This window comes from Podarcis filfolensis, assembly GCF_964270895.1.
Source record: "Podarcis filfolensis genome assembly, chromosome: 7".
Classification (NCBI taxonomy): domain Eukaryota; kingdom Metazoa; phylum Chordata; class Lepidosauria; order Squamata; family Lacertidae; genus Podarcis; species Podarcis filfolensis.
Window position 1 is genome coordinate 56,619,505 of NC_139603.1, and position 23,886 is coordinate 56,643,390.

General features: G+C 44.5%; 2 protein-coding genes across 2 annotated transcripts in view; one reads left to right on the forward strand and one right to left on the reverse strand.

The window, feature by feature from the left end:
- The first annotated feature begins 435 nt into the window (after positions 1-435).
- Positions 436-4,362, forward strand: BHLHE22 (basic helix-loop-helix family member e22). Its single transcript, XM_083623634.1, has one exon. It carries the CDS (start codon positions 1,333-1,335, stop codon positions 2,272-2,274), a length of 942 nt encoding a protein of 313 aa, XP_083479760.1. The 5' UTR covers positions 436-1,332; the 3' UTR covers positions 2,275-4,362.
- Positions 4,363-12,235: 7,873 nt separating this feature from the next.
- Positions 12,236-23,886, reverse strand: part of CYP7B1 (cytochrome P450 family 7 subfamily B member 1) — a 106,385-nt gene continuing 94,734 nt past the window's right edge. Inside the window, exons 5-6 of the mRNA XM_083623361.1 lie at positions 19,087-19,265; positions 12,236-15,220 (exon numbers count right to left, since the gene is read on the reverse strand). Coding sequence (XP_083479487.1) covers positions 14,933-15,220; positions 19,087-19,265 — 467 coding nt within the window. The 3' untranslated portion in view covers positions 12,236-14,932. The remainder of the gene's footprint in view (positions 15,221-19,086; positions 19,266-23,886) is intronic.

A 23,886-nucleotide genomic window follows, 5' to 3' on the forward strand; every position in this document is an offset into this window, starting at 1 on the left:
GCGTTGTACCGCGGGAAGGTGGGACGAGAGTGGATGAAGAAATGGCGGTAGATAGGAAACATCACTTTGGCAAAACTGCGAGTAAGACTAGGGAGCGTGTGCTCAAAAGTGAACAGCCGTTGCGAGAAATGGGTTGAGCCCAAGGTGAAGTTCGAGGGCCAATAAACAAGCAAGCGGCTCCTTCCCGCCTCCCCGCCCCCCTCCGCCTTCGCCACGAGCTGGACGTAAACAGCGCTGGCGTGGAGAGCGTCATTCTGGCGTGGGCGCAAAGTTCGCAGAAGTCCGCTGGCAGCCCTGGCAGAAAAAGTGTGCAGCCCGCCCGCCCGCCCGCCCACAGACCCCCTTTCTCCCCCCACCTCGGCCTCGCCGCTCTATAATTTGCTGAAGGAGGCCAAGAGCATTATTCGCCCTAAGTAGGGCTTTTAAGAGTGCTCATTGAGGAGTGAAAGTCGCCACACATGTCAAGCTTTAAAGGCAGTTGTTGGCTTCCTAATAGGACACAACGCCTTGCAAACATATGCGTGAAGCTGTGCCTACAGATGGCAGCGAGAAGAATGGAGCAGGCGCCTTTTATAAAGCGCGAGCTGCTGCCTGTCGTCTTCTCCTCCAGACCTGTGTGTGAAATGAAAACTCCTCCGACTCAGGGCCAAGCCTAGCGCCTGGGCTCGTTTGTTACCGTTTTAATCCTATTAATTAAAACGTTAACCTGATTGGGTAGAAAGCTCTGTCCCAACAGGCGAGGCTTCTTCATAATAACCTTCTCGGCGAGATAATGAGGTAAAAGACTCCCCCGTCTGTGGCGGCGGCGGCGGCGGCGACAGTAGTGGTGACGGGCGGGTGGCGGCAGAAGCAGCAGCAGCAGCGAGCGAGCGAAAGCTGCTCCTTTCCCCCCCCCTCCCTCCCCTGCCTTTCTCCCCTCCCTTGATGGGTCCCGGAAATCTCTTGAAGGTGAATCCAAGCAAGATAAACGGTGCGAGAGGCTCGCTGGCAGCTCACAATGCCTGAGCCCTTCACAGGGTGAGAGGAGAGAGGCGCGGAGAGCGAGCGAGACCGAGAGCGAGCGACGCGCGCTGAGGGGAGAGGAAGAACGCGCGCCAAAGAGGCCGGCCGAGCAGCCTCGCCTCAGAAACACGCGAACGGCGGGAAGAAGAAGAGGGAGCAGGCGGCGGAAGAGCCGCTTTCCGAGGGAAAGGGAAGCCGCCTCAGAGCCCGCCGCAGCCCGACCCCCGGCCCGGCGCCTCGGCGGAGAGGAGAGGGGGAGGGGGCCTGGGAGGGCGACAGCGGCACGAGGAGTTGGAGGAGGGGAGCCCGGCGGCGGCGGCGGCGGGGACCATGGAGCGGGCTCTCAACCTGCCCACTGATGAGGACATATTCCACAAGAGTTACAGCGCGTCGGCCAAGAGGATGGAGTCCGCCTTTCGCTCGCCGCCGGGGCTCGAGCTGGTCGCCCACCAGGCGCCGCCGCCGCGCGAGCCCCGCCAGGCGCCGCCGTCTCCCCTCGGCTGCTACGAGCCGGGCGACTCCGAGGTGCTGCTGAGGGAAGGCGCGGGGGCCGGCGCGCTGGTGGCCGGCGACCCTCTGGGCGGCTCGGTGTGCGTCAAGTACGGGCCGGGCCCGACGACGAGCCGCAGCTCGGTGGCCGAGAGCAGCGGCGGCGAGCAGAGCCCCGACGACGACAGCGACGGGCGCTGCGAGCTGCTGCTGCGGGGCCCCGGCGGAGGCAGCGGCGCCGGCGTGGTGGTGGGCGCGGGGGGCGCCCTGCTGAAGGCGCCCGAGGGCGGCGCCTGCTCCAACAGCCACCACGGCCCGGGCGGCGGCGGCGGCAAGAAGTCCAAGGAGCAGAAGGCGCTGCGCCTCAACATCAACGCCCGCGAGCGGCGGCGCATGCACGACCTGAACGACGCGCTCGACGAGCTGCGGGCCGTCATCCCGTACGCGCACAGCCCCTCGGTGAGGAAGCTCTCCAAGATCGCCACGCTGCTGCTGGCCAAGAACTACATCCTCATGCAGGCTCAGGCCCTCGACGAGATGCGCCGCCTCGTCGCCTATCTCAACCAGGGCCAGGCCATCTCGGCCGCTTCGCTGCCCAGCTCGGCGGCGGCGGCGGCTGCTGCGGCGGCCGCCTTGCACCCGGCGCTCGGGGCCTACGAGCAGGCGGCGGCGGGCTACCCTTTCAGCGCCGGCCTGCCGCCCGCCACCTCGTGCCCGGAGAAATGTGCCCTTTTCAACAGCGTCTCGTCCAGTCTCTGCAAACAGTGCACGGAGAAGCCTTAAAAAGAGACACGTCGCGGACTCCACAGCCCGATCCCTCTCCGTCCTTCCTTCCCTCTGGGCAGGACTTTCGCTGCAGCAGCCGCCTTGATAGGGGGAGGAGGATCTGGGGGCAAAAGGGGGACTTGAGTGCAACCGAGACCTCAGCGAAATTTAGACACACGCACGCAAAATCGCAATTTTTGAGGGGTGTATGTTTTTGGGTGAGTGTGCGCAAAGAGATATAGCAGATCGGGAGGAGAAAAAACAAATCCTCTGTCCTCCACATGGTTTCTTAAAAACTTCCGAGTACTGGGAACTTTTTCGATAAGCAGCCAAGGACGGGGAGGGGGGATTGGTTGGGCTTGGGCAAGGGATAGATGTGGTGGAAGCAAGTTGGATTGTAAACTCAGACAAATCAAGAAGGGCACTTAAAAAGTTTTTTTAAATGTTATTTTATTTTATTGCTTCTGAGCCAGGAAACAAGCAAACTTGAAATGTAGACTAATTGAGATTAGACGCGCGCAAAATTGCTCTGAAAATACTTGTATTTTTTATTTTCTCTGAACTTTTGAACCTGTGAAAATGCACAAAGTTTGGGCGGGGAGTGAGCTTAAAATGATGCAACAAAACTCCTGTTCGTGTGGCTGAAGTATTGCAGGTTTATTTTTTTAAAAGATGTGCACCTTGTTTCTTTTCACTTTGCAATCCTGTGTACAAGAGGACACGATATTTATTTCAATGGCCCTTTCACGCCAACAGTATCCATCCTGTGTTGCGGTCATGGGTCTTCTGTGAATTTTCTTTTAAATGCTTCTTAAAATTCCCATTAACTTAAAACTTTGTGCCAAGTGTTTTAAAACGTTGATTTGCCAAGGACATGTGAACCAGAAATCTTGATGTATCGGAGCTGCTGAGGCTTATGAAAAGGTCATTCTGGGTTTTAAGTTGCACCATCCCTGTATTTATAAATTGAGCTTTAATAAATTGCTTCAGTCCAAAAATGAGAGGAGAGGTGTATTCTTAATTGCTTAATGAACTGGACTGTTGGTGACTAGAAATTCTTTGCAGCATGAAGGGATTTGTTTCTAGTTATTTACTGTGATAACAAGGCATCAGACAATAGTTTCTGTTAGGAATTTGCAAAACATGGTTTTTTTCCAGATGGTAGTGTTTGGTTTCTCAAAAGGAGTGAATAAGGCGAATTTTTGACTATTGATTATGAAAGTTATTTAAGCTGAAGGTGGTTATCTGCCTTAGCCGTTGTTTTACATGCGTTTCACCCAGAATGATGATATAAGGCCCAGGAGTAAATGAATTTCTGTTTCCCTCAAAGGTGGAATTCAAAATGAGTTTGTGTTTGGGTGGCTTCCTTAACCAGCCCACAACCCTTTCAAGTTGCGGTACTGGGATTAACGGTGCTTAACAGAACAACTCAGTTAAGTGGAAGTCGGTGTTGCTCCAGTTTGTATCCTAACTCTAACCACACTTACCTGGAGGAGAATCCCAATAGTTCAGTAGATTTTTCTTTTGCCTAAGTGTGCTCAACATTGCAGGGTGAAACAGGTTCAAATCTGTTCTAGCCAGACGGGGTTGCAATAGACGGGGGCAACCAGCCTCTGCAGAGGCTGTACAATCTTGCTTTAAACACACTATCTTGAAAATCAATCCCATCCGAAGTCAAATAAACTTATTCCTAAGGAAAATATGTAGTTTGGAGTCTGGGCCTTAATATCAGCATTTAAACTTCTGCATTGTGGGTAGGATGAGCATCAATAGGACTTGAGACGTCTTATCTCTTAACTTTGACAAAACTGGATTGTGAATCATGGTGCCAATCAAGCGTAGATCCCGAAAATCTTTATTTTCCCCTCCCCACGCTTTCTTCCCACCTCGACGGGGCTTGGTATTTTCCACTACTTGCTGATAATCCAAATTCAGTCTGTCAGCTCTGGATGGCAAAACGAGAGCCGTGTTGGATCTGTTGGCAGGTCATGGATGTGTAAAGAGTGATATATGTTAAATAGGTCAATCAGATGATGACAGCGATGTATGATGGTTTGTATGTGTATCTATGTCGGAAAGAATCTTTATTAAAATATTTTGAACAAATCCTTACCTCCCTGTGCTTTGTAAGAGGGGCGAAAGAATACACCCCCATTCAGCCCTCTTCCTTTTTGCTTTGTGCAGATCAAAAAAGGGGGAGACCCCTGTTGTATGAAGGCATAAGGCGTCGAGATGACCTTGTTGTTTGCCTATTTTTGGTTCATGTTTAGAAGGGAGGGAAGGCTTCTTGTCAGGACGCATCCAGGAGCAGGGGATAAAAGCCGTCAGTTTCTTGCTTTTAGGAAGATTGAAGGCTGTCCTCATGCTACCTATGGGAAGGAGACTCTCTGGGGTGGAAAAACTCCACCTCTTTTTGTATGGTCCTCAAATGCCAGTGGATAATACGGATAAGATCTCGAATCAGGTACAGGTATTAAAGGGCACCTCCAAAGCGCTCTAGGTGGTGGCTCTGCCCTACCTGTAGCTCGCAGGTGGCTGACTCCCCCCCCCTCAAACGCCCAAACGCCAGCAAGCCTTCCCCTTTCCCACAGAGCAGCTAGAACCTCTCTACTGTCGGGGAGGCTGCTCTGGCAGTGTGAACGTCCCGCATGTGTTGGTGCCTGCGGGGCACAGATTCCGGATTGCAGTTGTGCTGGGTGCCCGGTGCCACTGCCCGCTCCTAAGTGCAGGTATCTGTTTGTGGCGCCCTTCCGATGTCTCCCCGCGAATGCCCTCAGATGGCGCGACAGGCGAAGGCGCGCGGGGGGTAGGTGGGCAGCGGATAAATATTTTCTGCCCCACTTGGCCTCGAGAGAGAGAGAGAGATTAATCAGAACCTGTAACTTTTCAGGATTCATAACTGTCCAGCGCGGTTAAGGCAGGCCAGACAGGGTGGGCAGGCAGCTCCCTCGCCCCCAGGCGCCAGGAGGAACCGTCTCTCAGTATTTACTAGACAAAGCCTGGGTGCGTCTAATTATGATTATTAAAACAATTTCCATGACGATGTCTAATATTATGTTAATTTGAAAACAACTGTGTATGAAAACTGTCGACTATAATACCTAAATTCATTTAATGAAACACATCGTTAAGGCAATTAGACCTCCTGGATGTGATTAAGGAACATAATTACGACACTGTTCTGCGCCATAATTGGGTGTCTTTAATCAAGGGGTAAAGTGATCAGCAACACAGCCATTAGTTTGTATTGTTCTGTCTCTGCTGTCCATCATCCTGATTAGGAATTAAGCACAGCCAGAAGCCAGACTATCCCTCCTTCTCCTCCTCCTCCTCCACCACCATCACCACCATCAGTGCCCCACGCACACTTCTTTCTAGATGTGCGAATGTGAGCATCGCCAGGCTCCTTGGATAAGAGCACCGCGCAAGCTTTCCCCTTCGCAGAAAAAGGGTGCCCTCCAAAGGCGCAGGCAGCCTTTTCCTTCCCTTCTTGCCAGGGACAGGAAGGAGGACAATATTAGGGGAAGGATGGGGGGTTGATAAACGTGCAACCTTATCAAGCAAATATGACTCCGGGGTGTTTTAATTCAGCGGCGCGTAAATGTGTCCACTGACACTGCTTGACGCGCGGCTGAAGTCCTCATCAGCGCACTTTCAAGAAAGTGTGTACCACTTTGGGATTTGTTTCCAAAGAAAGTCGAATTAGGTGTGGGGTATCTCTTATACCCCAAATAAGGAAGCAACCATCCCTTTCCCATTCCCCCTGAATCCCATTACGAAGGAAATTTGGACAGCATTAGATCATCAGCTTTTACTTCGAAGCCTGCAACTAAGCGTTTACACGGCTTGGCACTAACTGCCTGAGTTGCTGCTCTTCTCGATTCAAACAAGGGAAGTGTAGCCCAACCACTCCAGGACTTTGGGCTTTGACTTTCGCGCGGTGCAGATCGCACCTGTGGCGGAAGCAGGATGGGCGAAATTCCCCCTGGCTTTGGCTTTTTCTAAGAGCAGCAGGACAGCCAAAGTCTGGGATGTTGGTGGGAACAGTTCGGCGCGTTGTTTCTTGGAATAAACGATCGTTTCTTCCCTTCTTCGCTGGGAAAGTGCTCCAACCACTTGTTTGGCCTCCCCTTGGCGATGGTGGAGCCCTCTGGCTTTTGACATTTCGGCGACGGAGTTTGTCAGCTGAGATAAGGAAGAGCCCCCTCTCTGACAAATGTCACCGACCTTAGGTAACTCGGCTTAGGCGTCGCCGAATTCCAGCAAGTTTCGATGAAGGATGGAATGGGCCGAGAATTCCCCGTTCCCGTCGCACCTTTTGCTGCGCGCCAACTTTTAGCCCTTACGCAGGTTGATCCACCTAGAGAGCAAAAGTATTCTCTAGGATTCGGATCTCTTCCCCAGGGCCAGCCAGGCTTGAAGACTCTCCCCACCCACAATAACCATCGTGTAATTATTTGCGTTTTACTTCCCTTGTGTGCGAGAGAGACAGAGAGCGAGAGAAAGAGGAACCCGAGACTGTTGCAGAGACTCTGGTGCGTTTTAACACTTCGCTCCTATTACTCTGTATAATCAGCAGCGTCGCTGGGAATTGACAGGGAACCAAAGGCTCCGCGATGCACTCACTGAACCGGGAGCGAGCATTGAGAATTGCGTGGCGCATCTGATCTCTCCTCCCTCTCTCTCCACGCGCCTCTCTCTGCGTGTGGCTCCTGCTGCCCCCTCCCATTTCTTGCTTGATGGATCACTTAATCAGAAATGAATATTCCCCTCGAAGAGCTTTTGTTTCATTTCAAGCCACCCCTCCAAACCAGGACCGTTTAGTCCGTCCAAGCGTCCCCGCGCTACTTCTTCTTCTTCCTTTTTCACCTTGGTTGCCAAGGCAAGCTTCCCCTCCCTCCCTCCTCCTCTCTCTCCCTCCCTCCTTAGCCCCAGTTCCAATCCTGCGATTGTCCCAGCATGAGTGACATTGACTTTCCTAATGTAATGACTTATGAAAGATATAATCATGTGTTAAATTGAATCCTCCGTTTAACTGTTAATGGTGTGCTCTGGGCACATTTACGTATTAGATGCTATGGTAACTAATTACCACTAGAAAAAGGGATAATACACTTTGCAGACTTTGACAAATAATTATGAGTGTTCACATCCCTGCTAGCAGTCAGTTGCGGCGGATCTGCTGGAATGAGTAAGTGAATAAATGAACGGATGGGTAAGTGAACTAGTGCGCGTGGAAGGGATGAGATAATGAATAGCGGTCGAGCTTTCTTATTAAGAAATCCTTTAATGAAAATGTGATTTAGGATACGGGGAGGGGGGCGCGTTTGGGAGAAGAGAACGAGACCCGCGGAATGCTGTCTCTAAACATAATTAAAAGTGCAATATAAACAGCAGAACATAAATATAGATGCTTTAATTTTAAAAAATAAAGAAAGCCAGCAAAAGGCAGTAAGGTGAATTATCCAAGCGCCAGGCCACCTCGCAGCAATTAGCAGCAACCCTGCCCCTGCCTCTGGGAAAAGGAAGGAGACTAGTGAGGTGGATGGTTTCTGGGCATAATATGAGGGCGATCCGAATCCTCGTGCTTTTGCAGGGTTCGACTGCTATTGTAAATTGTGCCGATTTTGCACCTTTGGTCTTGAAAGGCCTTTTTGGAGCCAGAAAGCCTAGCAACGCCCAGACAAGAAGAAACTTTACAGGCACCTTTCGCTTTCTATTAATAGTCTCCATCTTGTTTTGACTTCTTATGGGCAGCAGGAGGATGTTAGGAGGTGGCGAAGCAGTTTTCCTTAACTCCTCCGCTTCCGATCTCCTGCTTTCCACGAAGGCGTGTTGGGCACGGTGCGTGTGGCTCCGCATCCGTCGAAGAAGCGCCGCGCCAGCGAGCGGAGCCCATTGCGGCTCCCCAGGAAGCGATTAGTGGCCGCTTCCTTCCCCGCTGGCGGCGCTGCTAATTGCCCTGGGATTCGGAGATTCCCCTCGGGCTCCTCCTTCTCCTCCAATGAGGCGGCCGGAAAGCGCCTCCTTCCCGCCCCTTGGAAGGCTCGCCGAGCCACCCTTTCGCTCCCGTCGCCTTGGCGCGCGGCTCGTCCTTTATTATCCTCTTGGGCGGGGTAGCTGAGCGGTGCGTTTTTCCCTTTCTTTCCCGCGCCGCCTACGAGACTTGCCAGCCTAGCAAAGGCCAGGCCAAAAGGGCAGCTCTCTTCGTTGCTCTTCCGAACTTTCCCCCTCTAGGCTTCGCGTTCAGCTCGCAGCTCCCACTTTGCAAAGCGCAGGGGATAACACTTTCGTTCTTGCAACGATGGGTCTATTTCCTTCTCTCTCGGCCCCGTCCTCTAGTCTAGTAAATACGTTAGCAGGCTTAAAACGTGGGACACCGACTCCCCCCCCCCGCGAAGATCCCCAAGTTCCTTGCACCGGATTAAGCACATCTGATTTCAATGGAATTCATGTCTAAACCTAAAGGAAAGGAAACCCCAACACTGAAGGAGCCACACTAGCTTCCCAGGCCGGGCCAGCTACGCCCTCCTTTACTTCGGTGGGTTGGAAATGGTCACTGTATGTTTTACTTTACTTTCTTGTCCCCCGCAGCCTTACTTCTTGCATTGTTTTGTAAACTCCATTGACGCTCGCTGCCAAAAGCCAAAGTTTTAGAATCGTGACGTTACTAAAATCAGGGCGACTAGTAACCAGGTTCAGGCTAAGGACCGCAACTGAACTTGGTTAGGGTGGTAGTCAAGGAAAAGCTGGCGAAGTGTAAGCCAGCAGGCAGGGGTTACCTCTCCATAACAATTTACCAGAGATCAGCTCAATTGCAAAGTGCCATTAGGAGAAACCGTCTCCTAATGGGCTTAGCTTTCCTTATCAACGCCCTGCCTCGGAAGGAGTTAAATTCCTCCCCTCCCCGCAATAGCCCTACGGTTGCCCTTGTCGGCTCACCACGATTCAGAGCTGTGCAGTAAAATAGCAAGTAAATTTATGATGTGTTCCAAGCACTTTTATTGCTGCATTTTAAAATTCATATATACACACACACATATAAGAACTAAGATGTGTGAATAATTTGAAATGGTAGATGGCAGGGGGAAATGGTTTAGCTGAAAGGGAAGCATGTCTCGTGTAATTGTTTAAAATGTTTAAAAACACCTTTCTTAAAAGGTCACAAAAATTAAGCAAGTTGGAGGCTGCAATTCTGTGCTCGCTCGCTGGAGAGCCAGACACATTGAGCTCCATAGGATTTACTTCTGAGGAAAAGGACATAGAATTGGGCTGTAGATTTGCTAGTCACCTGTCAACCAAATATTAAGAAAGGATCAAGCACTTAAGAGCTATTTTGTTATTGGGGTTATGACAATAGGTTCCTTTTGGTGGGGCAGGGGAAATATTTCCTACTATTGTCTTTTTAACTTTCCCACTTCTCATTCATGTCAGTTTTTATATTTTAGGAATTCAGGGATAACATTCCGGAAGGTCAAGTCTGTTAAAATTATTCCATTCTACTAAATAAAAGCGGTATGTTTTGGAATGACTGACAATGTATCCTAATATTGCAGTATACAACAATACGCAAAAGTGTTGGAGAAAACTAGAACCGCATTGAGCTTACATAACTGGGAAAGATGCTATACCTTGAGATGCAAGTCCTGTTTTGCTACATAGAAATTTCTAGGAGTAAATTATCTTTTAACTATAAGTTCCTAGAATTGAGAGTAAATTTATCAGAATGTTGCATAAATGCAAGTTATGACATTTCCTCTGTAAAAAGGAGACAGGGAAGCACTGCTGAAACTCTCATAAAGGTTATTAAGACACTTTCACTTTACATTTTAAACAAATCATACATGTCGGTTCCATATATACGTCACTTTTAGGAATTAACTGGGGGCAAATTGATGGTGTTGAGTGGGTATTAGGGTAGTTCATAAGGCAAGAAATAACAAAAGTATTGACTTCCTGTCTACTTGAGATTAAAACAGCAATTATTTGGTGAAGTGATAAGAGCAAGTGCTAAAATATATCACCCGTAGTGGTATAATATACTTACTAATCTGTATCTGACAGCATGGGCTTTCTCACCCCTGTTCCAGTAAGGGGGCTAAGCATCTACACCCATTTTAAAATAGATTGACATTCTAAATTAGAACCGTGGTTTCAAAATATATTTCTTTCATGTACTTGCACCACAAGTTAGAAATGAAGTTTAATTTTTAGGAACTACAAAATATGCAGGCACAAATAGATCTGCTATCATAGAGACCAGATTAATGTTTGAACATGCAGAGACTTCACAATGAGAGATGTGATCCATAGTAAAATATTGCTAGAATTGTTTTAATATGATTGCCTAATTATGACCACATTGCCTCCTCCATATTTTTACCCAGTCATTCCTGGCATAGAATAAATGGTAATCTAGAAATTATAAAGCCTTTAAAAAGTGAAAAAATGATTTACTTGCTTGTATGACACATTTGACGGATGCTTATGTAAAGCCATCATTTTGAGGGAAATATGCTATAACTAGGAAACTTCCAACTCTTAAATATAAATGCACCCAGTGTAAATATTTTATTTGTAGTATTGTAAGCTATTTAGACCTTTAGTTTCAGTGAATGAAAGTAAAGCTATCTTCCACATAACGTATAATTTATTATACTTTGTATACATAATGTCAAGGCAAATATTAGCTATGGATATCATACAGGGAAATTACTATTATGTATGGCTGTATGATTAGGATCTTGGCGGTGTGATTAGGACCAAAATACCTTGACTGTGTGAATAGGACCAAAATGTGCAGTTTATTTCATGTTTTAGTATAAAGTTACAGTGGTAGCTTAATGACTTGCTTAGTACTAAATGATTTTCAAAATGTAAGTCCATTTATTAAATGTTGCAAAGTTATGCATGCTGTTTGGCCACCAAATAATTTTTCTATCAGCTCACCAGGCATGCACAAATGGTGTATTTTTAAATGGCTAAGTGAGATCTAGTCCTGCGTGCCTTGATCAGTAAAAGGTATATTTTATTACGGAGGTCACAAGATTACAGGCATGGGAGAGATTATGGAATGGCTCATCAATAGCTGGATTATCACCATTTATTGTATGAGGCTACTTGGATTGAAGTAATCAGTCTATTAAAGTCAATGGGATTAAGCAGGCTGGAATCACAACTATTCCCAACTGAATTAGTTTGTGGATTGTACAGGTATATATGTATACTTATAAGAACTGCAAGTAAATGTTATTTTTTCATTTTACTGACTTATATGGCAGAATGTAACACATGTACCATCAACAGCAAAATGTCCACAGGTAAAGGATGCAGAAAGATTACCTTTATATTGAAGTGTTTCCTGGAAGGCAGAAGGCAGACGCACATACTGAGATTTCTCTAAGTGGAAGATAGCTCAGCCTGCAGCCTTTGAACCTGCTCCTCCACCCAGACGGAGTACTTTTTTCTCATCCAAGGGCATACCAGTTGTTTATTTTTCAAAGTATTTTTCAATCTCCTCCTTACATCATATTCTCAGGGTAATTCACAAACATACTGCAAAATGATGGTCTCCAGCCATTTTTGGACTACAACTCCCATCTTTCCTCACTAGCAGGAACAGTGGTCAGGGATGGTGGGAATTGTAGTCCAAATACAGCTGGAGACCCAAGTTTGGGAAACCAGGTGCTAGAGTATGATCACCATCACCACTGCCTCCAGAAACTGGTTATATTTCCTGCTATCTGCCTATATGTTGACACATTAAAAGTGGTATGGAGGAATCAATCAGTTAGCTAGCATTTTAAAATAGATAATTAGCATTTCAGATGTGTATGTCAGTTTCAGCCTAGTTTGTCAGAAATGTTCAAGTATACCTTTTTGTCATGATACAAATGAAAAGTAAAATGGTATTGTTTAGAAATGCCGGTTTGTGGTGGGGTCTGTTAATGGCAGAACAGTTAATAATAATGAGGCAAACTTTTATGAGGTCAGAGATACTTTATTAGTAGAAAAAATAGTAAATAATTGATTGAGTTGGCTTTAAAGATTTGATACAACTTATGTCAGTTTGTAAGAACATCCTGGTAGGGATGTGGCAAACATAAACACATAAAACTCTAGGAAGATGCAGTCAAAGGAAGGCACTATTGAGTCCAATGAAAGCAAAGGCAAAGCATTTATTTGCTACATTCTCCTATTGAAATAAATTACTTAATACGTACTCTGCATTTTGTGCCTCTCAGTTTCATAAGACCAAGCGAATATTCCAAAATAAATTTGGGCTGTAATCCTATGCTCACATATCTGGGAGTAAGTCCTGTTAAGCACAGTGGGTCTCCAGAGTCAATGTGCTTAGAGTTATATTGCCTATGAAAAGTTTTAGGACAACTGTTTTGTTAGCACCTGTACATGCTTACTGTTTCAAAAAGTTTTACTTTACCTTACAACGGACTTATTGATTTTTGTGAATGATCGAGGGAATGTTCATAATAATACATTTCTGTCATTTAGCTTCATTGCTCTGTAAGGCTGGCAGATGTTCACCTGGAATGTGTTCCTGTATCCTTAAGAGGACACATATGCCAGGGAGTAGGGAACCCCCTCCCCCAAATCTCCTGTCATGAAACTCCTCTCCCATACCACCCCTTCATTCTGACAGGCTCTTGCCATGAACTGGCTGCCATGGGGAAAAAGACAGAAGACCAGTCCTGGAATTTAAGTTACAGAGAAAAGTTGCTGAAAGAATTTCCACAAACTTAGTAATTCATGAGCTGGTAAAGTGGTAGCAGTTATAAAAATACAAGACTCAGCCATAAGCACTTCAGCAAAATCTATTTTGAGATCTGATGAGTCTATTCTGTAGGGTTGGGGCTCTGTCTAGCACTTCCCAGTATGTTCTATGCGCAGAGAGGGTTTGAATGGCAGCTGGGCACCTAGCAGCCAATTGTGCTTTGAGAGATCTCTTCTCTAGTTTTCATTTGCGCATTTACAAATGCTCTGCTATTGGTTACCACAGAGGCACTTCAGCATCAGAGCTGTGATTAATCTGGTGTATGCTTTGCCTTTGACAAAGTGCCATAACATCCTATCATATTATATTCCAACTCGTGATATTTAAAATTCAAAATCCTAAAAGCACAGCATGAATCAAAATATGGGTTGTGCTGAAAACAAATACCTGCTTTCATTTTTCACAGTTGCTAACAAAAAGGATGCCAAAGAAGGATTGATCATAACTCTAGTAAGAGACATCTTACAGCTCACACTGACACAAGAGTGTCTGTGCTCAACATAATAGGGTGTAACAGATGTGAGCTATTATCGGATATGTAGTGGTAGAACTTATTTGTCCATAGACTTACAACACCATCAGTGTCTAATATGATCAAGAAAGTTATATGAAAAAAGCAAAGCCTATTTCAAAGTGCAAGTGTCTCAAAAGCCACAGATAGATTTTCTATCAATTCAGAAGTTCCCCAATCTTGTGCTGAAGATTGTTTTTAAGACAACAACAGTTTCTAATGTTACTCCCCACAAGGAAGAGTCGTTGGAGATGGTTCCAAGTTAAAACTTAGCTCCTCCTGCAAGCTGATGTAGCTGCATTGAATGGGCAGGTTAAAGGGGGAAGAGAAGGTCTGCATAGTAAGAACTGTGTGTGTCCTGCACCAAATGTCTGTGAAGGCACTATGATGAATCAGTTCTGAGTTTAAATTTAGTGGATATGCACTTAGTATAGTTTTGTTTCCATAAGGGCGGGGTATCACAATCGTTTTTTTAGTTTCACACAATCAATATTTTTATGTTCCGGTTATGCATTTACAAAGAGAAAAGTTATGGATGAGTTGGACAATCAAATATATATATATATAAACACTGCCCCCAAATATTTAGAGTAAAGCAAAATGAAACCCTCAGTCCCTCCACCATATTAATTTCCAACTAGAAAAGTGTTCAAAATCCCAAATGAGATTCTATGTGAATTTGATTCTTTGATGAATTTGTGAAAAAGGACTGAATGGGCATTAGAAGCAAGTTTTGTTGATGTTGAGTAGTGTTCTTACGGAAAATAGTAAAGGTAAAGGGACCCCTGACCATTAGGTCCAGTCGTGACCGACTCTGGGGTTGCGGCGCTCATCTCGCTTTATTGGCCGAGGGAGCCGGCGTACAGCTTCCGGGTCATTGGCCAGCATGACTAAGCAGCTTCTGGCGAACCAGAGCAGCGCACGGAAACACCGTTTACCTTCCCGCCGGAGTGGAACCTATTTATGTACTTGCACTTTGACAGTCTTAGTGCCAAAATAAGAGAGACTTTTGTGGAAGAGGCAGACAAAGGTACTTTGCCAGCCCAAGCAGCTATACCACACAATTCAATAACTGTGCCTTCTGATCTCCTGCACTTCCATACAGCATGTACATTAGGAGCTGTACTACAAAAAAAGTAGCCACACTGAGGGCACTGATGCAGATAGAAAACTTGTAGAAATAGAATATTTCACCCATCCCATCAAAAGTTTAACTTAAAATGGCAGCAATATGAAAAAAAAAATATCAAAATGTGGCAAGCCTCCCTCATTCACAATTGTAAGGACACCAGAAAGATATGGCAACCATAGTGCAAAAAGACAGAACAAAACCTGAGTAAGTTATTTGTAATGTTGGAAACTGTATTAGAGTATTAATTTCTTAGTTTGTAACGAAAGGCAATGTCAGTGTCTGGCAAGAGTATACCAAGACCTATTCTACTCTTGTCTTGTCCAACTTGCTTTTCTTCTGTTATTTCCACATCAAAATATGTCAACAATAAAACCAAGAACAGCTTAATTTCATTCATTGCAAAGAACCTGCCAGGACACTTGCTGATTCCAGAGCCAAAAGGCATCAGAAAGTATTTCAGCTTCCTTCCCTGTTTGTAGAAGGTGGTTTTCTTCTTGCCATCCTCTATGTAACGATCAAATTTATACTTCTGAAAAATAGAGAATGTGAGCATTAATATAGTTGTATAAATATAGTGATTACAACGATGTCAAGATTGATCTGAAAAGCAAAAAAGAATAAGCAGTGGATTTCTTTTTTATATGTGCTACTTTTAGAAGGCAAGGTGGTACCTCTGTCTTAAGCACTGTGAAAATGCTCTGGGGAGACAGCTATGAGTTCAACTCTGGAATCACATCCAGAGGCTGCACATTTTGCCATATTACTTTCCCCACATATCTTAGACTAAACTCATGCGCTTTTGTTTCCCAGAATGCGGTCAACACAAGTTGACTCTTACTGACTTTGCTCCTTCTGATCTTGAGTTGAGTGCACACAAACAGTTGATGACAAGCTACATTCAGTGGCATAACTAGCCACTCAGGTGCCCAGTGCAGCGCACGTGCCCTGTAGCCGGGGACGGGGCAAGCCGCCCATGGGGGTGGGGCTCGCTGTGTGGAGCCTCTCTGCCGCCTCCCCCTCAGCTCTCAGGGAGAGGCGGTGGGCAGATGCAAGCCCCACACTGCCGTTTCAGGCAGCACAGAGCCTGCATGCGCCCAAGCCACCACGTCACTCCCAGGAGAGATGCATGGCTGGGGCAAGCTGCAGGCCCCGTGGTAAGTGTAGGCCCCTGTGGTGTGGTGCCCAGTGTCAGCCACGTTTCGTTACATTTGTTGACTGAACTAAAAAGTTTCATGAGCCCATTTTTTAAAAAAACAACTCATTTTGTCATTTTGTCACCCCCCCAGTGATGACATCTGGCATGGCCCGCAACTTCCCGCACCCGCCTTCCTCCACCACTGGCTACATCCTTTCATTTTTCCAGCACAACCCTATGCATATCATTCCACAATTAAGCTGAATAGGACTTTCAGGAATGTGTGTATAGGACTGCAGCCCTAGTACACTGTTTATAGGCTGCATTAGTCCATTCATGACAAACGATGTTGGGCAGAAAGGCTATTGAACTGTGATGATCCTGGTTTTGTCAGATCCTTTCCAGAACTAAAAACTATGATTAGTATTCCAAAACTTATAATACATCCTTGTAATAAAAAAGGAGAATTGACTCTACTTCATGTCACTAATTAGAATTCATTTTACATGAAACGCTGGAACATAATACCCAAAGCAGTAATGGAAAACAATTACAATAGCTGTGCAACCCTGTAAACACACATGTGTCCACAGACAAGAATTTTTGTGTGAAAAGGGTGTATTGTGAGTCTTGAAGTGTCTCTCTGTGAAGTAGCTAGGAAAATCCAAAGTGGGGACTTATTTCCCCTCAACAATCCAAGTTAGTTAATTTTAAATTTGAAAAGTAGTTACTGCAAAATTAGAAAAAAAGGTCCAACAATTAAGGATTGGGGTGGAATAACATTGAGCATAAGGAACTCTGAGACTTTTGCCCAAATTAAGTAAAGGCTAGTACCTCTTTAGCGGAGAACTAAGTAACTTTCATGTTAAATAATCAGGAAGCAAAGTGGTAATCACAAATTATCAGAGACAGGACACAGAAGGAAGTTGACTTCTCTAGCCCCTTATGTCAGCGCCAGTTTGTGTGAAAAATGAGCTGCTGTAAATATATATAAAAGTAATAGCCCAGATTGAAGCACCATATTACCCTCTATTGGAGCCTAAAGCCTACAAATACTCAATGGCTCTAGTCTGATCTCCATTTGTCTTGTTTTCTGGAACCTAATTTAAAGCAATTAAAGAATAATTCAAATTTGATTGATTATACACAAATTCAACTTAAGCAGAAGTGGCAGTGGTGTACCCCATCATAGTGGCTCTTACAGTAGAAGCTTTGAGAGATTTTTTTAAAAAAATGTAAACAATGCATATCCTTCCAGATGTTCTGGAAGATGCAGACTTCCTCTGTCAAGGAAGTGCTTCTTTACTGAGGAAAGTCAAATTACAATTGCAATAAGCACAATATTTGTTTATTTATTTTCAATTTTCAATTGTACTCACAGCTAGCTTTGTGGGTTTATCCGGAAGTTGGCTCCAGGCTGCTGAAGCTGCTGCTGCCATGTTTCCCAGGGACAGATTTGCAAATCCGGCAACTGTCCCCGGGAACCGGGGACATCTGGTAACCCTACCTTATACCTGCTGTGCAGGGCTGGATTTAGGTTTGATGAGGCCCTAAGCTACTGAAGGTAATGGGGTCCTTTATATGTCCAGCTGTCCTTTGTCAACAACAAATTGTTGCTTTTTTGTGCTGAATATATGCTGTATGGTAATTTATGGACCTAATAAGTATCTAAAGCCATTTGCACATAACAAAATATGTATTTTATCAAAGCAGGTAGGGCCCATTGCTTACATCATAGGAGCCTACACAACACAAACCACTGTTGCTGTATGTAGGTTTTATTTTATTTGTTTTTTATCTTCTATTTTGGAAATGTAGATCCAGTTTTTTAGACAAGCCTCCCCAGACATGTAGAAGGTGGATGCATTTTATTACAGTATCTGTTTTTATTTTATTGCTGATTTTAACATTTGAATGTCTCAAAGTGTTCTTTTTCCCCCTGATAATTTTATTGTTTGATTTTCTTTGTATACCAGTTCAAGGTGGTTTTTGTTTTTACAGTTAAGCTGTGTCTTAATTTTATGAAATAAATAAATAAGTGTTAAGTAATGCTATGCTCATATGCCATAACTAGTGTGATTGCAGACTCAGTCAAAAAGCCACACAGAGGCAGTAGTACAAATGTAAGAAGGGCTTTTTCTGCCTTCTGAGTTTAAGCAGGAACAATGGCGGAAAATAATAATAATTTAGTCACCATATTAAAACACATTAAAAACATTTTGAAACAACTTACAATGCTTGTTTTCAGATCAAAGCCCTGTGATATTCTGTGTGATGCCACAAGTAAAATTTCCCCAGATAATCCAAGTGATTTTACAAGTCTATACAGTGGCAGGCAGTCTTTCAAGTAACCTGGTGCCAAGTTGTTTAGGGTTTTACATGTTAGTATAGTGTATATAATCAGTTATTTTATGTATCATAAAGGAAGAAAGCTCTTCAGAGTCATACATGACATATGTAAATCCACAGTAGCCATTTCATGGCTCTGTTTGCTTAATAAATACATAAATTTTGTTTGCCTGTGGCCATCTTCCTCCAACTAGCAAGAATTTCTCAGTCAAAATCTAGGGAACATGACTATGCAATTTGCATGCAGGTGATGAACTTCTGGAGCTGTATTAAGGCTCAGCTAGGGTGGATTAATTTCCAGCCTTTGATATTCATTAACTTTTGCTTCAGATGGGGAAAAAATACAAGGAGATGACACAATTACCCTCAAAGCTTCACTGCCGAGCAACAGCTTTACAATCTTGAGTTCACAACGCCATACTAATTGACCACTAAAGGGCCAATCCCTATAAAGAGAGGTGAAAAAGCATAAGGCTCAAGAAGACACCGCTATTATAGGGGCTTTAGAGAGTCAATGATGCTTTGGGGGCACTTAGCTAAATGGCCCACATTATTTGCTCTTTAAGCCACCTTCTATTATCCAGCCTTCTTTGGGCATCCAATGATCCACTTCCAAACAAAGCCTACATTTAGCCTCAAGTTTATGGTAGTCAAGGCACAATTGTCAGTTTCTCTCAAAGGGGTAGCAGTCACCCTCATCACCATATTTCTCTCTTCAGGCCAAGAATCCTTTGACCTGAAGGCACCTTGAAAAGATCTGAAAGTAGGAAGATTTGTTCCACAAGAAGGAACAGCACTCTCCACCCCCCCACCCCGCTTTCTTCTTCTTTTTTAAAGCTCTCTATATTACAAAATGCCTGGCTGCTGAAATGTGCCTGAAGTGGTATATCTAATAGCAGCTGAATGTTTACCTTGGGATCTTCGTAGACCTCGGGGTCCATGTGCAGAATTGGAGGATAAATTGCTACCAAATCTCCTTTTCTCAAGCTGACTTCCTGGTCCCCTTCAAGCTTGAGAATAAAATCTTCGCTGGCGATGCGGATGTTTGTGGAAGATGAGCAAAATCGGAAACTCTCGTTGATAGCACTTTCTGAATATAAATAAAGGGGAATTTGGGGGGGGGAGAGAAAGAACCCCAAAGCATTAAAGATATAGAAGGAGATTGGAAGTTATAAGCTGCTACAGCTGCCAAAATTTGACAGGTCTACTAGAGCAGGCTAGCAAAGAAAGCTCTGTGTGTGTGTGTGTGTGTGTGTGTGTGTGTGTGTAAAAGAGGTAATAAACTTTCCCAGAGGGCTAGAGAAGAAGCTAAGCACTTCTGAACTTTTAAATATAATCTTTCCCGATAGAGTCAATGAATTTAGTTAGGCTCTAGGCAGTGCAGTGGGTTTTGGGTGGAAAAACCATTATTTGGGCATCATGGTGAAAACGCCACAATCAAAAGAGATGAATGCTTTTATGCATTTCCATACATTTCAGGGATTGGGAACAAATACCAGGCATAGCTTCAATGGCTCTGTTCTGCCTGTTTTTTTTTGAAAAAAAACCACACACAACCATGCAAGACTGCAGCCATGCATTACAAAACCATCTACTTGAATAACCCTACAGTCATATGTGAGGCAAGAATATTGGGAATTAAGGAACCCTTCATAATATCTACTGCTGGCTGAGCAAATTCAAATTAGGTGTGGAGCTTTGACAAGTTAATGGGGGGAAGCCCATATACAGCGCAACGTTTTGACACAAATCCCAAACCTTTTTCCAGAAGCCCACCTTAACTTGGAAGGCTCTAGAAGGCAAATGTCCTTGCTTTCCCAGTGGCCTTCACCTCTTGCTCCTAGCACGACAGATTTTATGGCTAATTTCCGGCAATTTATCCTGGCAGTTTGAGGAGGAATTCCTTTGGGAATAATATGCATAATTTGCATAAATCATTCTGATAGCATGCATACCAGCATGTAGCTGCTGTCTGGGCCTGCATCTCTGACTTTATAATCAAAACTGACTATCTTTCCACCAGCGAGGCTGGGCGCCGTAATAGGCGGCATGACTCCTTCAAGTCATCAGTGTGAAAATTAGTATTTACAAAAAAAAAAAAAACACCCTATGAAAAGCCCCAAAGCAGAGCTTCCCTCTCACCAAAGATTCAATAGATGGTTGCTTTATTTTTTATTTGGAATATATGAGAAACCTTAGTGGTATGTGAAGCACTGTGACCTACCCCCTCACTTAGCTTACTAGAGATGGTAGACCCCAACAGCTAGTTTACTAGAGAGAGTAGCATCCCCAGCATGGAAACATCTGAAAAAGATAATAACAAACGTTCTTTCACTAAAAATTAAATCTGTTGCAGGGCGCATAGCAAATAAAGTGGCCTTGGATGCTTTCTCGCAGGAGTTTTTTCCTTAAGCGTGCATTTGTCTAAAGAAATGAGGCTGCGGTCAGCTCTGTGTGGCCAGCGCCGTGATTCAATGTGACGTACTGTGAGGCTGTGCATATTCTTTTGGACTGCCTTCGTTACTATAATCAGGGAGAGTCAAATCGGCTTGTTGGTGACGAAGCCAGAAAAGAACTCTGGTTCCAGAACACGGCCTCTACTGCAGATAGCCACAAGGCACCTGACACGATAGATTTCAACTGGCAGCACTCTGGCAACAAAAAACTTTACGCAGTACAAAGGAAAAAAGGTCCAGACTCCACTCCTCGGCTGCCTCCCGCCGAGGAAATGCGAAGCCAAATAACACCCTTTTAAGTCGGCAGTGTGGAAATGGTAGCTGACATACGTAACGCCATTGTGCGCTGATGGATCCAAACCGGTGGGAGGGGAATGAAGAAAGCACAGCAGTGACAACAACAGCCGTAGCAGCAGCGAACGAGCAAAACACAGCGAAAGCGCGCCGCTAAAATAGGTTTATGCTGAGTAGCACGAGCAACACAGCCATGTCAGATTGGCCGACATGCTCCCAGGAAGTATGGCAAGTCGTGTTGCCCATTGCGGTATCGCAAATGACAATTGGGCAAGCACATCCGATGCGGGAGCTAATCACAATAATGGAGCTCAGAGTGTGGCTTAGTGGTCAGATCATAAATGACAAATCTGTTTTACCTTCCAGGACCAGCTATGTGGGGGAAGGCGAGCTTGGCTCTAGCTCTGAGCGATCATGCCGATAATCCTTAGATGACAAAAGTAATGAGTCACATTATGATCAACAAAGGAGGATGGAGCTTGTGTGGCTCTGCGGCAGCCTACCATTAAAATAAACAAACAAAAAGGATGTTTGTTTCGACGTTTCACCCCCCCCCCATAAAACCCCTTCCCCGATAGCCTCTGTACGGATGCCCAAAATCCACATCGAGAAGAATGACAACTGGATGATAAAACTGCAGCCTGTACTTGCTGTTGTCATACTTCAGTAGCCACAAGCCAGTGCTCCTGTCAGACCAGCTGGGTAGCTGGGGAGGTCTTCCATTCTGCACCATGAGGTACAGTAAATTATCCAGCACGGTAGAGCAACATCTGTTTCTGTGCTAGTGCCGAACAAACAAGGCAATTTAAAGCATACCAAGGGATAACCAAGCAGCAAATGAACATGACCCTCGTTTTCCCCCCTTCCTACACGCACACACACACACAAGATGCTGAAACTTTCAATGCTCACAATAAGGGGTTTTCAGGAAAGTCGACATTTTCTATGCATCGAAAGACCACAGGCACCTCACAGTATTTTTGGATTTTTCCCACTTGCATCTCCCCCCAAACTCCGCTCACTCTTATATACTCTTTCAATTTCACCCTGGATCTTTTTTTAAAAGTTGAAGCCGTTTCAATATACTTATAAATATTCAGTCTTTAAACCTAATTTGCTATACTTAGTTCACATGCCTTCAAGCATTTGTCTTCCAATTTCCACTGAATAAATGCGTACTAATGAGAAATAGAGCAAGCTGCTGAGGCAAAGCTGGGCGACTTGCGCCTGGCCTGCCACCAGCTTGTGATAGGCAGGCAAATTGAGTTAAAATGAAAAGTCTTGTCAGCTGAAATACAACATGGTAGCCAAACAGCAAGCTGTCAATCATCCAGCCAAAACAAGGGACTGCAGGTAATAAAAGGTCATTGTGAATCATTAGTGCATTTGGCTTTTGTAAGCAAGTTAATTTTAATTAAACATGATCTAGATCTGTAACTGTTTAATAATAACAATAATAAACCTTACAGTACGTAATGGATAGTTAATTTTATACTAAGCATTCTGCAGGTAAATAGGAGGACCCTATACGTATCAGGAGTGGCATGGAAGAAAAAAAGTCAGCGTATGCAGATATTCTAGATAGGTATTTTGTTCATCCAGGGTGATATGACTACATAATGTCTAGAGAAAGAAGTGATTCTGTAGCTGAGAACTGGAAAACCCTAAGGACATTATAGCATACAGATGTATCCCCATAACATGTCCGTTCAGTCTTTCGGAAGTGTTTGCACCCTGACATACCGGCTGGTTTTTGTTCTTCTACATCTTGCTGAAAATAAAGTCATTATTGAAGTAGTTCTCTTTTTTTGATGGAAATGCCTGGAATGCAATAATCCTCCAGGGAAATAATAATTCACAATAGGAATGTATGCAGCAATTAAAATTTATGCAAATAAAACATGACCCAAGCTAAATGCGCAGTGATGAGGCATAACTGTTTAATCTGTTTTGCTTCCTTAAATCTTGGTGGTAGTTGTAAAAAAAAAAAAAGACCATTTCTGTGTATCGGTTTCTAAATTAAAGTTCTGCAGCAAGTCATAGTGGCCAATAATACATGTCACTGGGAATGCAAAAGTCATTTTCTGATTTCTTTCCAAAAGAACATGTACCACCAAAAAAGTTGACTGGAGAGTTATGGAGATCCCTGAGGAAAGAAATGTAAGCTAGCAAATGGGATCTGGTGAAGTAATATTTTCCTGACACTTTTAATTCTGTGATAAAGCTGGCTACAGCAATTCCTAAGAAAGAAGGTTACCAGCACCTGGAAGATTTCTCCTGATCTGCTTCAAGAATATATATTATTTGTATCAAGAAGTACCCGTATTTTTCGCTCTATAAGACGCACCAGACCACAAGACGCACCTAGTTATTGGAGGAGGAAAACAAGAAAAAAATATTCTGAATTTCAGAAGCCAGAAGAGCAAGAGGAATTGCTGCGCAGTGAAAGCAGCAATCCATCTTGCTGTTCTGGCTTTTGGGATAGCTGTGCAGCCTGCATTCGCTCCATAAGACGCACACACATTTCCCCTTACTTTTTAGGAGGGAAAAAGTGAGTCTTATAGAGCAAAAAATACAGTAATTCTGTAGTGGCTCTCAAGCAATTTAGAAACACTTGGGAGTAAATAATCAACAGAAAACTGCTTTTTTGTTTTGTTTTTTACTAGCTTTCTACATCACCCATGTGGTGATTTGGTAGTTGACACACAGTGCTCCCCACAGCTCAGTGGTGAGCATGGATTCACCATCTTTTTAGTCATAGACTGTTATGTCTAGAGGGACAGAATGGAGATGAAGGAATCACAGCATGGAAAACCAAAAACAAAGGGCAAAAATGCTGTTTGTATTTTTTATATATACAGACAGGAACATGTATGTAAGGAGGATTGTTCTGATAGAGGAAAAGCTTTTACTGAAGAGTTGTACGGTGTTTCTGTTTTTATAAATGGTTACTTGTACACC

Excerpts from the sequence above, each read along its gene's own strand:
- BHLHE22 (XM_083623634.1), top strand. The coding sequence starts at position 1,333 with ATGGAGCGGGCTCTCAACCTGCCCACTGATGAGGACATATTCCACAAG.